This window comes from Rhineura floridana, chromosome 9 (assembly GCF_030035675.1).
Source record: "Rhineura floridana isolate rRhiFlo1 chromosome 9, rRhiFlo1.hap2, whole genome shotgun sequence".
Classification (NCBI taxonomy): Eukaryota; Metazoa; Chordata; class Lepidosauria; order Squamata; family Rhineuridae; genus Rhineura; species Rhineura floridana.
This window is the reverse complement of record NC_084488.1, coordinates 66,254,514-66,270,667: the sequence shown is the minus strand read 5'-3', so window position 1 is coordinate 66,270,667 and position 16,154 is coordinate 66,254,514. Positions and strand designations below refer to the sequence as shown.

The window sequence follows — 16,154 nt, the reverse complement described above, 5'->3', positions numbered from 1 at the left end:
TGAACATACAGGGTGGCAGGCAAGGGGCGTAGGCTTTGTTCTACCTCAGTTTTATCATCACAACCACCCTGGGTGGAAGGAGAGAAGGAACGAATGGCACATGGTCACCCAATGAGCTTCATAGCAAAGAGGGGATTTGCACCCAGTTCTTCTTGGTCTGCTCATTGTAGTCATTACATCACATTAACTCTCATCTAGAAACAGGTTTGGTTGCATCTAAAAGATGTTTATTCCTTTAGAAATTCTATTGTAAGTCGGATTCAGAGCACTGTGAGACATTGAACATTATCTTGGAGGGCTCATGCAAATGGCAGATTCTGCAGTGTGCTTTACTTGATAAGAGACTACTACAGAGTAAAATGAAGAGATATACTGAAGTTTATGGCACAGTGACAGCTAGACCGTATTGTGCCACCCACCAGTCTTGTTGTATATAATTTAACTGGAGGGTTAGGAATCAATCAAAGTACGTAAAGCAAAAAGAGAACAGTGACCTACTAGGCCCATCCACCTTCATGCAGGAGACTAGAGCAATTGTTCTACAGCTGCCTCCAGCTTTCTAGTTGGTTCAATGAGGTCTAACACCAATGCTCTGTGATATATTACAGTGCTGAAAAAATGAAAACAGTTGGGGGGGGGAAACAAACTTCAAGTATTTGGAGTTTAAGCCATTTATATTAAAAGCTCATCTTTATATGCAAATGTATCTCTAAAAGGTAAAGGTGTCCCCGCACTTGTAGTGAGAGTCATTTCCGACTCTTAGGGTGATGTCTTGCGACGTTTACTAGGCAGATCGTATATATGGGGTGGGATTGCCAGTTCCGTCCCCGGCCTTTCTTTACCCCCCAGCATATGCCGGGTGCTCATTTTACCGACCATGGATGGATGGAAGGCTGAGTGGACCTCGACCCCTTTTACCGGAGATTCGACTTCCTCCTTTTGTTGGAATCGAACTCCGGCCGTGAGCAGAGCTTCGGCTGCATTACCGCCGCTTACCATCTTATTTTACATACTTTGCAGCATTTTTGTACATGCATGTTTAATTTATTGCTAAGTATTCATAAAAATATTGTTTTGTGCATTGTATCTCCTTATTTGATGTATTTGCTATTAATGTAACCTTTTATTAATGTAATTATCAGCAACTTAAGTAATTTGTATTATAAAGATACAAAATTATGCAAAGTGTTTCTTAAGTGGTCCAACTGTTTAATTTGCTTAACACATAAAATAGGAGGAAAACTACTGAGCCTTCCTTTCTGTATGTTTTTATAGTTTGTGCTCAGGAAGTGCAGCCCTAACATGTAAAAGACAGAAATGATACTTTGAGAAGCACTGACTATATGCTTATTTATCCTTCTTCCATTAGGCTTCCCAGAATCATGGAACAACCTTTTTCTCTTGCAGAGAAAGATGCTAATTAGATGACACGTCACTGAGTGAATTAGCATTGCCTCTCTCATCATCTGGGCCATGTTTTTCTTCCAAAATCCATGGCCCCTTGATAGAAAATAATGATTATGTGATAATCCTCATTAAAAAATCAATATATTGACACTGCCTTCCAAAACATCTGAATAATAATGGATTGTCACCTCATTAAGAAGACTATTAACATGTACTTAAGCATCATTAAATTATATTGATCAGAGATTATGCATGCACTAATTTTCTGGAGAGCAGGACACACTGAAAATAAATACAAGCTTGGGTATTTGATGAGCAGTAGAACAAATTCTGAAAAATCTCCATTTCTCCTTCAAAGCAATAAAAATAGTAAACAACTGTATATGAAAGAGGCATGTGAAAAAACAGTATTACTTACCAAAAAACTTCCAAACGCTGAATTAAATATAGCGGCTGCCTAGGAAAAGAAAAAAGAGAAATCGGTAAGTCTTGCTCTTTTACACAATACACTCTTATCCTTTCATTCCATCTTGGAGAATACAGAAGATCACCACTACAGCGTCTAACAATTGTAAGTAGTGTATACTGAGATATGATGCAGAGACGAGATCTGCAAGCAGGAAGGCTGTAAAAAAGGCAAAAGAACCCATGCCAGTGAGTATGATACAATTTAAAAACTACTGCTAAAGACCTTCCTAGAGTCAATCATATTTTTGATATTGCTTACACAAATAGTACAAACAGACCAACAGTGGAATCCTAAACACACCTACTAAGGAGGAAGCCCTGTTGAGTTCAATGGGACTTATGACTTTAGAATTACACTGTTCTTTTAAATAAAGAAGTCAATAGAGGGAAAATTCTAAAAAGTAATTGAATGTAATAGTGTAACTCATCTTAATTGTCACAGTATTTCAATTGAACTGACTTATATTTCACTTGAGTATTAGCCATTTACATTATGAACCTTTAGCTAAACAATACATTTTGTAATAAGTAAACAACAACAACAAGATTGCTAATTCTGAAGGTCAAAGGGACCTACAAAATGCAGTGAACCCAACAAGTAAGAAAAATAGACTTTGAACTTATTTTAAATAAAATGTTCTGCTTACCTAAATATCCAAGCAATAATTACGGGAACAAGCATTTAGAATAAGCTATCAAATTCCATGAGACATAAAATATTTAAAATCATGTAAATCTTTCCCATTTACTATCAAAGAAGAAGAAACTCTTGCATGGTATCCAGTCCGATGATGCAGGGATGGGAGAGGGGGGAGAAAGAGAGAGAAAGAGAAACAGAACCTGCCATTTACATGAAGAACCGAGGCAGAATCAAATTAATCACCAAGGATGTCTTCCACCATAGAGCAATGGCATTTGAAAGAGCTGGTAAGTTTGAATCAGATCCAAACAGAGGCTAAGCTGAAGCAGAACCTGCCTTCTGCTCTATAAAGGGAGTACAATGAGAATGAATGACTAATAAGATGCTTGGCTCCAGAGTGCTTAGCTTTCTTATTAAAGTTCATAATTAATTCAAAGCTTTGATAATTTCATTAGAGTCATCCTCTGCTGGTGTTATCAATAAATGATAGCACTGGACCACAGCCTCTTTCAGTGGCCCAAACACACAAAGAAATACAGGTTTAGAAACCTTTGCCTTTGCTACCTAGCTAACAAGCAAACAAGCAAGCAACAATGGCATATAGCATTCCTCATTGCGGAGGGAGCTTTTGAATAGTTGACAGTTGTAAAACTACAGCAGTACTTTTAACTCTTCTATCTCATCATTCTACCTAAGGAGTAGGCACCAGTCCAGAGAACTTTCCTTGCCAGCAATCACAGCTAAAGTAGGAACATGCGTTATCTAACAAGTAGGAATTCAACGAGTCCTCCAAACTACAGTTTCAAATCTTGAGACTGACATGCCCTGTGAGAATATCTGGTTTTGACCTATAAAGCTGTAAAAGGACAGAACTGCCTTGTATTAATTTGTCTGTCCCTTGCAATCATCTTCTGAGGCCTGGTGAAGCCATGAAAATGGGCGTGGGTGCAGATTCAGTGACTGAAAAATGCTATAGAAAACTTTTTATAGTGTTGAGCCTAGTGTGTGTGTGGGGGGGGAAGATTCGGGCTCTACTTCAGGTAGCAAAATGTCTTAGGGTAGCAGCACTCCAGAGTCATTCATATGGCATAGATCACATTATCTTTTAGGGCACCCAAGTGAGAACAATTTTATTCTCTTGAGCATTTGAGGGATGTCTGATTCTCTGCTGTTCTTTGTCTGCTTTAGTGTAATCTGAGTTTAAAACTAAATTAGGAAAGTAGCTTAAAAATTATATTAGATTGTTGACTTCCCAGGAGGATCCCTACGCCTGTGCAGCCTCTGAGACAGGCTCCCGTCTTGGATGAAACTTATCCAGTTTAAATTCAGTCAGAAGGCTCTTTTCTGACTGGGAATAATTTCTTCCGGTTAAAGAAGAATCGTGAGATTTCCCACATAGCTTTGTTTTGATTGTTGGAGTCTGGAATTCGTCAGAATTGTCTGTCTTCCAGCAGCTCAGACAGAGCGAGGATTTTTATGCTAGCTCAGCTGGATAAGTGACCCGTTTTTTTTTTTTATACGGATTAACAGGCAAACATCCTCCTGTCTACATTCATCATTTTCTTATCTATACAGCTAAAGAGATTTGTCAAAGTAACAGCAATTGAGATAACCTAGGTGAGGTAAGACTTTCCTTTTTTTGTTCACGGAGCTAGGGGGGAAGAAAATATAAATAGCTTATCTTTTTTTTTTATTGCAAAAAGCTGACATGGAAAATGGCATTCTAAAGATTACAACGGGCGAGAGATTTCTGATGGGAGGAGATAAGAAATCTTTTTGATCTATGACTGGGATTATTTTTTCTGATCTACTTTTTTTTTTGACGAATCTGCTCATTCTCTCTGCTACTAGCTATTTCGACGCTGTGAACTAAAGCTGTTCTTACACTTTCAGGCAGATAAGAGATAAGGGCTGTCTAGCGTGTGATGTTAGTTTGTTGGAAAAATTAACTCCTTTGTAACTGGTTAAAGAAATAAGCTGCTCTTTGTTTGGGACATTGAAAATTGAAGGAGTTTTGTTCCTTTGGCTTTAAGAATGACAATTAAGAAGACCATGGATGTACAAGAAGGGACTTTATCTCTAGACATGTTTCAGAAAATAATGAATGGGATTAACTCAATAAAACAAGAACTGAGAAATAATAGACAAGCGTGGAGAATTGAATTTTACGAAATGAGACAGGAGCTGAAAGAAACTCAGGATTCTATGAGAAAGGAGAATAAAGATAGATCTGGAAAACAAAAAAAAGATGAAAGAGAAATTAAAGGCAAGGTTCAAACTATGGAGATTGGCTTAATTATGGACATGAAAAAAGATTTGGATTTCCTGGCTGTGATGGATCGTGGAGACAAATATTACAGTTTGGAATTCAGCGCTGTCCCTGAAGGAATTGAAGAGATTGGAGATAAAGATATTATTGGTTCAAAAAAATTCTTGGACTGGAAGGATCTGATGGAACTTGAAATGGAGAAAGTTAACAGAATTAATCCCTGTCTTGTGTCAATGGAAAAACCTTCAAGAGATGTACTAGTGTATCACGTGGAAAAGAGGAACAGAGATGCGGCTTTGAAACAATACTTCAGTGATACGTTTGGATTTGATGGCAAGAAAATATCTGTGATGGAGGAAATTCCTATCAGACTTTTATTATATGACTATGACAGCAAGATTTTTGGGTGCATAAAGATGGAAGATGGAAGATGGACCCAATATGGATAATGACAGAAGAGCGATTTAAAATCACTGGACTTAGTAGATTTGATGAGTTGGATTAATTGGCATGTTTATTTAGAAAAAAAAATTGATTGACATATATCTCAAGGATTGGAAACTTCTCTTTGACTTTTTGTGGAAGATTAAAATGATATGATGTTAATGAGATTTGAAACCAACTAAGATAACTGTTGGAGGAAGGTGATTTTATAATCTATTAAGAGATAGGTCTGTTACATATTATAGATTTATAGTTGAATTATAGTGTTTTGAAATTACTGGATTTAGTAGATTTGATGAGCTGGATTAATTGGCATGTTTATTTAGAAAAAAAATTGATTGATATATATCTCAAGGATTGGAAACTTCTCTTTGACTTTTTGTGGAATATTAAAATGATATGATGTTAATGAGATTTGAAACCAACTAAGATAACCGCTGGAGGAAGGTGATTTTATAATCTATTAAGAGATAGGTTTGTTATATATTATAGATTTATAGCTGAACTATGACAAATCGGAAGTCAATATTTTTATATATATGTATTTTTTTTGTATTGTATTAGTTATTGATTTGTGTTGTTTTCTTTTTGTATTATTTTGGTTTTGAAAATTAGAATAAAAATTAATTGAAAAAAAAATCATATTAGATTGTTTTAACATTTGAACATCTGGGGCAGGCAGAATGTCAAACCAGGTATAGCAGTTGACCATCTGGGATCAGAGGTGGACACTGACCATTTCTGGCTCAGCAGTGTGCTATTTGAGCTACTCATAAGAACAGCCTGCTGAATCAGGTCAGTGGCCCATCTAGTCCAGCATCCTGTTCTCACAGTGTCCAATCAAATGCCTATGGGAGCCCCATAAGCAGAACCTGAGCACAAGAGGACTCTCCCCTTCTGTGGCTTCCAGCAACTGGTAATCGGAAGCATACTGCCACCAACTGTGGAGGTAAAACATATCCGTCAGGAATAGTAGCCACTGATAGCCTTATCCTACTTGAATTTGTCTAATCCTCTTTTAAACCCATCCAAGTTGATGGCTATCACTACCTCTCATGGGAGTGAATTCCATAGTTTAACTATGTGCTGTGTGAAGTACTTTCTTTTGTCTAGACAGAAGTGCGCTCTCTGCCACTTCATGGTATTTAACATAAAGATGACTGTGATGTTCCTACCCACCTATCCCTGCCTTCCTGCAGCAGATGAGGGGGATGTCTACCTCTGCACACTGTAAAATCTACCCTTTACACATGTACAGAGGCTATTCAACAATTCCCAACCTTTGTGTGCAATATTTTCACTCACAACCTGGGCACTCCACAGTATCCCACCCTTAACTCTGGCTGATCCTGGATACCCCAAACCCACTGTGGCTAGGTTGTATGTGAGGCAAACCTTTCTTTAAGGGATACCCTTATGGTATAATGCTGCCACCAGTTTCAGAATGAGACACCTTTACAGTATTTGCCAAGAGACACCATAGAATGTAATAGATCTGTACCATTTGTTTAGTCACCATCTCCATGACTCATATTTATTCATAGTATACAATAATCAAGCATAAGGGTGTATATGTAAAATTTTAAAAATGATATTTTATTATTTTCCATTGACAATTTTAATCCTTACAAAAAGATATAACCTCTGACACAGTATACTTCACTATCTAACTAAATCTTAATCCTACCCAGACCAACCTCCACCCTTTACCCCAATTCCTGATCTAACTATCAAAGCCTCAGAATAAAACCAACTGACTCCATAACTGACAAAACCTCCAGAAATTTTTAAACAAAAAACCTTCACTCATCTCCTTCTCCCAACCACAGAATCCAATACCAAATCATAGACATTCATGCCAAACACTCACTCCCCAACATTCCCTTTTACACCCCCCTCTATTTAACAAATATGGACATATTTATCTTCTAGATTTATATCCTGCTCTTCCTCCCAGCAGGAGCCCAGGGCAGCAAACAAAAGCTCTAAAAACACTTTAAAACATAAAAACAGACTTTAAAATATATTAAAACAAAACATCCTTAAAAACATATTAAAACCAAACATCTTTAAAAACATTTTTTTTAAAAGCTTTAAAAACATATTAAAAAGCAATTCCAACACAGATGCAGACTGAGATATGGTCTCTACTTAAAAGTCTTGTTGAAAGAGGAAGGTCTTCAGTAGGCGTCGAAAAGATAACAGAGATGGTGCCTGTCTAATACTTAAGGGGAAGGAATTCCAAAGGGTGCAACTACACTAAAGGTCTGCTTCCTATGTTGTGCGGAATGGACCTCCTAATAAGATGGTATCTGCAGGAGGCCCTCACCTGCAGAGCTCAGTGATTGACTGGGTATGTAATGGATAAGAAGATCTTTCAGGTATCCTGGTCCCAAGCTGTACATGGCTTTGTACACCAAAACTAGAAGCTTGAACTTAGCCCAGTAGCTAACAGGTAACCAATGCAATTCTTTCAGCAGCAGGGTGACATGTTGGCAATACCCTGCCTCAGTGAACAGTCTCATCACAGCATTTTGCACCAGCTGCAGCTTCCAGACCAACCTCAATAGCAGCCCCACATAAACACACATTACAGTAATCCAGCCTGGAGATTACCAGTGCATGGACAACAGTGGTCAGGCTATCCCAGTCAAGAAATGGCTGCAGCTGTCTTACCAGCCAAAGAACCTAGCCACTGAGGACAACTGGGCTTCTGGCAAAAAGATGGATCCAGGAGCACCCCCAGACTATGGACCAGCTGTTTCAGAGAGAGTACAACACCATCCAAAGCAGGCAACTGACCAATTATCTGAACTCGGTAACCAGCAACCCACAGCACCTCCATCTTGCTAGGACTCAGACTCAGTTTATTCGCCCTCATCCAGCCCACTACTGATGCCAGGCACCGGTCTAGGGCTCGTGCGTCTTCTCCCGATTCAGATGTTAGAGAGAAATAGAGCTGGGTATCGTCAGCATACTGTTGACACCTCACCCCAAACCTGATGACCGCTCCCAAGGGCTTCATATAGATGTTAAACAGCATGGGGGACAAGATGGTACCCTGCAGCACCCTATAGCATAACTGCTAGGGGGCTGAAAGACAATCACCCAATGCTATTCTCTGAAAAGAACCCTGGAGGTAGGATCGGAATCACTGTAAAACAGTGCCTCCAATATCCATCTCACCAAGGATACCCTGGTCAATGGTATCAAAACCTGCCGAGAGATCAAGTAAGAATAACAGGGTCGCACTCCCCTTGTTCTTCTCCTGATAAAGGTCATCCATCAGGGTGACAAAGGCAGATTAGATTAACAAATAAACTTTAGCAGAACCTGGATAACATATTTACGTAGTCTTGTGATGTTGCAATGACCAGTTCAGAATCTACTTAGAATGGGAAGGTCTTGCAGTATGACTGATGCCAATCAGGGTGGCTTTCCCATTCCACAGCGAAGATGTGTTGCTGTTCTTGTTGCCAGTGGAGATTACCATGCTTGGGCTACTTGGAGTTTTTAAGCGCAAAACTCCACTTCACTGATCCAAAGTAAGATCCATCTTGTCCCTCTCTGAAAGTATAATTTCCTTTTCCATCATACCAGTGTACTATGTTTAAGTAACAACTAAACAAGCAAGGAACTGGGGGGGGGAAGAGAGATAAGAACAGCCGTTCCCAACCTTTGGTTCTCCAGATGTTGCTGGACTACAGTTCCCATAATTCCTGACCACTGGCCATACTGGCTGGGGCTGATGGGAGTTGTAGTCCAGCAACATCTGGGGACCCAAAGGTTAGGAAAGGCTGGACTAGAACATTCACCCTCCCTTCATTCAGAGAAGCAGGACTCCACTTTGGATTTTGCTCCTAGAATCCAAGTAACCAAAGTCACGTGGCCGGGGAGTTTTTCCAAGATGTCATTCTCCTAGCTGTAGCTCCTAAGTAGCTTATTTAAATATCTGTCTCTCTCCTTTCCATCTTATCATGAAGAGAAGATTCCACTCCCCATTTTAATGCATTTTCTTTTGTCCTCCTTTGTATGTGATTTTGATGTGTGGCTTTTGAAGACTCATCTCTGTTTGCTTGGCACGGTTCCCACAGCATGTTCTTTTCAAGCAGTCTAGTTCCCAAACTCTTCATTTTAACTTTACAGATATTTCCCTTTCCCCCATGTGTCGTGAAGCTGGTTCCTGTGCCCCAGTTGTCTTCACTGAACACAACGCTTCATGAGAAAATGAAAGGGCATTTGTGATGGAAAGAAAAGTCTCTGAGATTTGCATTTTTAAGCATTGCTTTTGAAATCTGTTTTCTCTGCTTCTGTTTATTTTCCCAAGCAGGGAACCACCATGGCAATTTTGCTTATATATTCAAGTGCTGACCCTAGAAAGGTGATGGGGAGGGGTGCAGAGAACCCATAATAGATAAGAGAAGCCTTAAGGGCAGGGGAAAGCATTCACACTTAAAAGGAAAGAGTAATCCACATTTAGCAGTTTTTTAGAACAATTAACCCTAGTAGTTCGTATGCAACTGACTAGAGGACCCTAAAATAGTCCTGAACCATCGCCTCCTCTATATTCCAAACATAGTTTCTGGCTTCATACAATGCATTCTTCATAGGCCTGGAAGCCATGGTCAGTTTGGAAGAACCATGATCAATTTTAGGTGCCAGGCTAAGATGCTTTTATTTATCCAGGCCTTTGGTAGTTAAGCTAGCCTCTACTGTAGTGTTCATCTTTTAACAGGCTGGGATAGGAGTTGTCCATTTTATTGTGTTGCTGGATGACCTTTGTAGCAATTTTGTATTTACATTGTTTTAAATGTTATGGTTTTTAATTAGTTTTATCTGTCTGAATTTTATCTTGGTAAGTCACTTAGTTGCTTTATACAAAAAAGTCTCAAACAAATGTAATAAATGAATGAACAAATGAACAGGGAACAGAACCGGATCTGGAAAGACAGGCCTGGCCTGTTCTTGCCCCACCCATGGCAAAGGTTGTAATGAAGGACAAGAGACAGGGGAAGGTGAAGAACTATCCAGAACTACACACCCTCCCATCCTTCAATACAACCACTGTAGTGGGCAGGGGAAATGGTGAGGTCAGCCCTATTTCTCTGCTTGGGGAAACATCTGGAATCTGGCAGACCTTTAGCTAGTCACTTAAAAAGGCAAAGTTAGAACTCACTCCGCTCTGTTATTTGCCCATCCTCCAGCCATCATGGGTAAGAAATATATTGCATAAATGTGTAACTCTTCTCTAAAAGCCTTAACGATTTTTAAAAGCCAACATTATCAATGTTGTGGTGTTCGATATGAGGGCTGCATACTTATTTTTGACTGAGGATCAATTGTGCTGAACGCAGCTCCAGTTTCCTTTTTTAAAAAGTGTTTATAAATGTTGCTGAAATTAATTCTGCCTCAGGTTCATCACTAACGAATTGTTACACAATTTCTGCATCATAGTACAATTTTTGTATCTAGAACTCACTTTTTAAAAGATAGCATTTCTACCTAAAACCTGATTCTTACTCAATTTCTTTCAAGATTCTGGTCATAAGAGGGTGGGTAATTAGTGGCACACAAAACTTGATAAAGGAGTTTGCATTGGACTACATATAAACCAGTTTATTGTTGTTTATATTGTCACTGGTTTTAAGTCTAACTTCAGGTATAAACCAACACCCACTCCCAGAAGGAACAAAATAGAGCAAGTGTTCAGTGCTCTGGTATAGTTTCTTTCTCTGTATAGCAGGTGTGGCAAACCTGTGGCCCTCCAGATATTGCTGGACTAAAGGTAAAGCTGTCCCCGCACTTGTACTGCGAGTCGTTTCCGACTCTTAGGGTAACGTCTTGAGACATTTACTAGGCAGACCGTATATATGGGGTGGGATTGCCAGTTCCATCCCCAGCCTTTCTTTACCCCCCAGCATATGCCAGGTACTCATTTTACCGACCACGGATGGATGGAAGGCTGAGTGGACGTCGACCCCTTTTACCGGAGATTCGACTTCCTCCTTTCGTTGGGGCTGATGGGAGTTGGAATCCAACACCTGGAGGGCCACAGATTCCCCATCCCTGTATAGTTGTTTTTCCTGTGTGCAAGCGTGCATACACACACACACACACACACACACACACACACACACCTTGCACTCTCGCAAATCATCAGGGTAGTGTACAGCAACATACAAACATTTAAAAGCAATACAAAACAATCATTAAGATGACTGACTACTCAAAAAACATTTTTAAACAGCTGAATAGGCCTGTTGGCACAAGAAAGTCTTCAAGAGATGCCCAAAAGTCAAAAGCAAGGATGCCTACCAAATCTCTGCTGGAAGAATTTTTCACAGCATGGGACTAGCAACACTAAATGCCGGACAGGCCTCTGTTGTTGACGTGTGTGCGTTGATGCGTGAAACAGCATACGTTACGTTGGAGTTAAGTTGCTCCAGAAACTTCTCAGATGCATTAGATCAGGTTAAGAGTCTTTTATTAAGACATTATGGCTTAAGGCTTTAAGATCCCCCCCTCTAGGAGAGAAGTTCTCAGTTCAAAGACATTACACAGAAGACTCAGCTCAACACAGATAGCTGCTAGAACTCTCCCAGTCTATCTTGATGCTGCCATGACAACGGCCTTGGCTATCCATTCCCAAACTGGGCAAAGACATAACTTCTCTTAGCTACAGATTTCCACACTTTCAGACTTGATGGAAAAACACTCAGTGACAGTGTGGTTCAATGGTCAACAATCCCCCCTTTTCCACATCATGTCTGTAATTCATTACAACAATTACAATAATACATTTCTACAATACATCTTGCAATACAGCTTACATTTCAGTACAGTTCAGAACATCTCTGCACATTTAGCTAAAACTTTATTCAATCAAACTTTGGCTGTACACGTCAAATACAAAGTGTCAGGATCCATGTCCACCAGTTTATGCATTCCAGGACTGGTAATTACCCCCACAGTATATCTTTCTGGCGGTTTCCCTATGTTTACTCTTGTAGAACGTCTTAATGGCACTAGGGCTTCTGCTCTCTCTGCCCCCCCATCTGTGCTTGTGCTTGGCACAGCCTGCGCAGGAGATTCCATTTCCTCAGCCTTACGTTTCTTTGATCTTCGTTTCCCACAAATGAGCTCATTTAACGCATCTCTGAGTGGAATATGTGTGCCCTCCAGTTTAATGTCTAGATTTGGCTTAAATGATTGTGCTTGTGTGTCATCTGACCCTGTAAGAACAACTGTTTCCCTTTGATCCCAAGGCTTTTCTGAGACTTTAATGCTTCTGCTCAGAATTAATTGCTGTGTTTCTGGACACCAAACTCTGAAATATGCATTCTGAAATCCCAAAACAAAATCTTGCAGTGCTCTGGGCACAAGCTTGCCCCTCCTTTTTCCCTGTGGAATGTGGATCCAGCATCTTGCCCCGAATTTTTGAATGTGTTATACTTTTGGTTTTCTGCCAGTGATTTTCTCATAAGGAGACATTCCAAGTGCACTGTGTAATACCCTGTTGTGAATATAATTCGCATAAAGAATTGCTTCTGCCCAGAAGGAGTTCCCTAAACTGCAATCCATCAGCATGGCTCTCATTGCTTCCTGAAGCACCCTGTTTTTGTTCTCTGCAACCCCGGTGGAAGGTTTAAGTGCTATTTTCTTACTTGCCAGCACTTCATGCAATGCTTTACCCATGAATTCTTCTCCCTGGCCTGAGTGTATAGCCCCCACCGTGATGCCATGTTGAGTTTCAATTCTCTTAATGAAGAGTTTCAGCTTTTGCTCTGCTTCACTTTTCTGCTTCAGCAAATAAACATGAGTGTATTTCATAAAATCATCGACCACTACCATAAGAAATCTCGCACCTCCTCGTGAAGCATTTATTGACCCTGATAAATCAACATGAACTAGCTGGTAGGGAGCTGTTGTGGTTCTTTCAGCCTCCCGGTTAATTGGTGCAATAGTCATTTTAGCTTTATGACAAGAATCACAATCCATTAACTGTCCACAATCTCTTAAACGCATGTCTTCACTATGCATTGGGGTTTTCTTAATCGTGTCAAGGTTTGCATGCCCCAGCCTTTGATGCCATTCATGGACGCAGCCCTGATGTACCTGTGCCTCAGCATTTAACACAGCACACCCTGCTTGACTGCTCTTTATTACAAACTGTGAATCATTAAGGCTTCCCTGCAAACACACTTGATCTCCCCTCATTATATAACATTTGTCTTTGTGGAACAATACAGAAAAATCACAACTCACCAGTTTTCTGACTGACAAAATGTTATGAGCTAATTCTGGAACAAACAAACATTCTGAAAGTATTCCAAGTTGATCAAATCTCACCAGTCCTCGGGCTTCCACCCTCTTCTGTGATCCATCCGCAAGTTGCACAAAATCCTGCACGTTTTCTGAAGAGTAAAACAAACTCCTGTCTTTAATTAATATATGGCTTGCCCCTGTCAGCTCTACCCTGCGTCAGCAGGGCCGGTGGGGGGCTGGAAATTCCTGGGTGGTTGGCAGGGAAGCAAAGTCCTTAGCCGGCAGTCTGGTCATAAATCTGCCAGGTCTAGGAGGAGGGGAGCTGATAAGGGCCAGGCTTGTCCGAAGTGTACTTGCCGAGTCAGGAGTCAGGAGTCCAGAAGTGAGGTCAGTAGAGGTCCGGGATCAAGTGCCAAGGGGTCAGTCTGAAAGAGGGTGCCAGGAAACTAGGAACACACAAGCCACGCCTGACGTTGCAGTCAGCAACAAGCTGCAGCCAAGGTGTGCCTTATCAAGAGCAAGGTTGACAGCAGGTGTGAGTCCTCAGCGTTTGGGCCTTAAGGAGACAGGCCTGCCTCTCTTCTGCCTGACCTTCTGCTGTCTACGTTCTGCAGGTGAGGGGGGAGTATCCTGTTCACTGTCTGTGTCTGGCTGCAGGGACTCTGCTGTATCTGGGGTGCTCTGCAGCTGAGGGGGAGAAGAAGCTGGATTCTCAGGAGGCTCCTCCATGTCTCCTGGGTCTGCTGCTGTTACTCCCGAGTCGTCCTCATCTGGGGAGTCCTCTGACGGGGCCATGACAGCCCCGCTGTCAACAATCCAGTTAACAGGTCCTAAATCTTGAGACTTCTGTTTACAAACAAAGTTCACACTTCCCTGCTTCAAGCCTCCGTCCCTGGAGTTTCGCTTGACTGCACAGTCTCTTGGAAGATGCCCACGAGCCCCACAGGCATAACAAGATTTCAGCCGCTGCTGCTCCGGCTTGTTTTCCTATCTGCAGCTGCTTTCTTCTTTCAGCTTGGCTCTTTGCTTTTCCTCAGCACTTTTCGCCTCTTGTCTCCGCTGCCATTCCTGGGTCAGCTTTTCCTCAATAAATGCAACGTTCAGACCTCCGTCAGGCATGGCTTCGAAAGCCATGACCATATTATTCCAAGTCCCATCGAGCGAAGCCAGGATCAGATAGGTCTTCTGAAGTTCAGAGTGCTCGACGCCTCGGTCCGTCAGCTCAGCAAACAAACGTCTGAATTCCGTGAGATGCTCACTCATTTCACACTCACCCGTGAAGCGCATCTGGTAAAGCTTCCGTGCCAAACACAATCTAGATCCCGCAGTCTGTTGCACATGAATGCCTTCCAACACGTCCCACATCTGTTTGGCGTTTGTAACATCTCTCACGTGTAGAAGTTGAGAGTCTGATAGAGCCAGAAGTATAAAAGCTTGCGCCTTCTGATCTCTACGCGTCCAGGCCGCGGTCAGTACCGCCGGAGGGGGTCCATCTATAATGTCCCATAAATCCTCTTTTATCAGCAAAGCCCTCATCCTCGGCTTCCAGCTGGCAAAATTCTTTTCCGTCAATCTTTCCATTGGCATGCCTCCCCCAGACAGGTTTACAGCCATGTTGCTCACCTCTGCCTGGTACAATCAATCAAGCTGCCCTCTGGAACTCCGTCTGCCGTTCAGACCAGCAATTTACTCTTGTGTAACGCGCTGTGGATCTGGGCCCATAACCCTTGTTGACGTGTGTGCGTTGATGCGTGAAACAGCATACGTTACGTTGGAGTTAAGTTGCTCAAGAAACTTCTCAGATGCATTAGATCAGGTTAAGAGTCTTTTATTAAGACATTATGGCTTAAGGCTTTAAGATCCACCCCTCTAGGAGAGAAGTTCTCAGTTCAAAGACATTACACAGAAGACTCAGCTCAACACAGATAGCTGCTAGAACTCTCCCAGTCTATCTTGATGCTGCCATGACAACGGCCTTGGCTATCCGTTCCCAGACTGGGCAAAGACATAACTTCTCTTAGCTACAGATTTCCACACTTTCAGACTTGATGGAAAAACACTCAGTGACAGTGTGGTTCAATGGTCAACATCTGTAACATGCGAGACAATTGACAGCACTCCTCCCAATGATCAGGCTGGGATATAACGGCTCAGGCAGTCCTTAAGGTATCCTGGACCCAAGTTGTTCAGGGCTGTATATATCAAAGTAAGTGCCTTGAACCTGGCACAATAGGATATGGGCAGCCGGTGCAGATATTTTAGCAGAGGTGTCACATTCTGTTGGCTATCTGTCCCCATCAGCAGTCTAGTCACTGCATTTTGCACCAGCTAGAGCTTCTGGACCAGGCCATGAGCATCAAAAGCTACTGAGAGATTGAGTAATAGTAACAGAATTACACTTTCCCATCCCTCTCCTGATACAGGTCATCCATGAGGATGACCAATGCTGATTCAATCCTGAAACCAAGCCTAAACGCAGACTGAAGTGGATACAGATAATGTGTCATCCAGGAATCCTTGCAGTTGCTCCACCACCACCCTCTCCACCACCTTCCCCAACAATATCCCCAGTGGTATATTAGTACACTGAGTAGTAGTATAGACTTTCAACACAGAGAGGGCAATGTGATCTGGAAGTCTAACTGGATAAAGGAACTGCCT

The 16,154-nt window shown here is 41.5% G+C and overlaps 1 protein-coding gene across 6 annotated transcripts in view; it reads right to left on the bottom strand.

The window, feature by feature from the left end:
- The window catches only part of SLC10A7 (solute carrier family 10 member 7), a 245,325-nt gene that overhangs the window by 165,843 nt on the left and 63,328 nt on the right, over positions 1-16,154 (bottom strand). For all 6 annotated transcript variants that reach the window (XM_061584763.1, XM_061584765.1, XM_061584766.1 and 3 more), the window contains exon 5: positions 1,826-1,864. In XM_061584763.1, the coding sequence (XP_061440747.1) occupies positions 1,826-1,864 (39 nt within the window). The remainder of the gene's footprint in view (positions 1-1,825; positions 1,865-16,154) is intronic.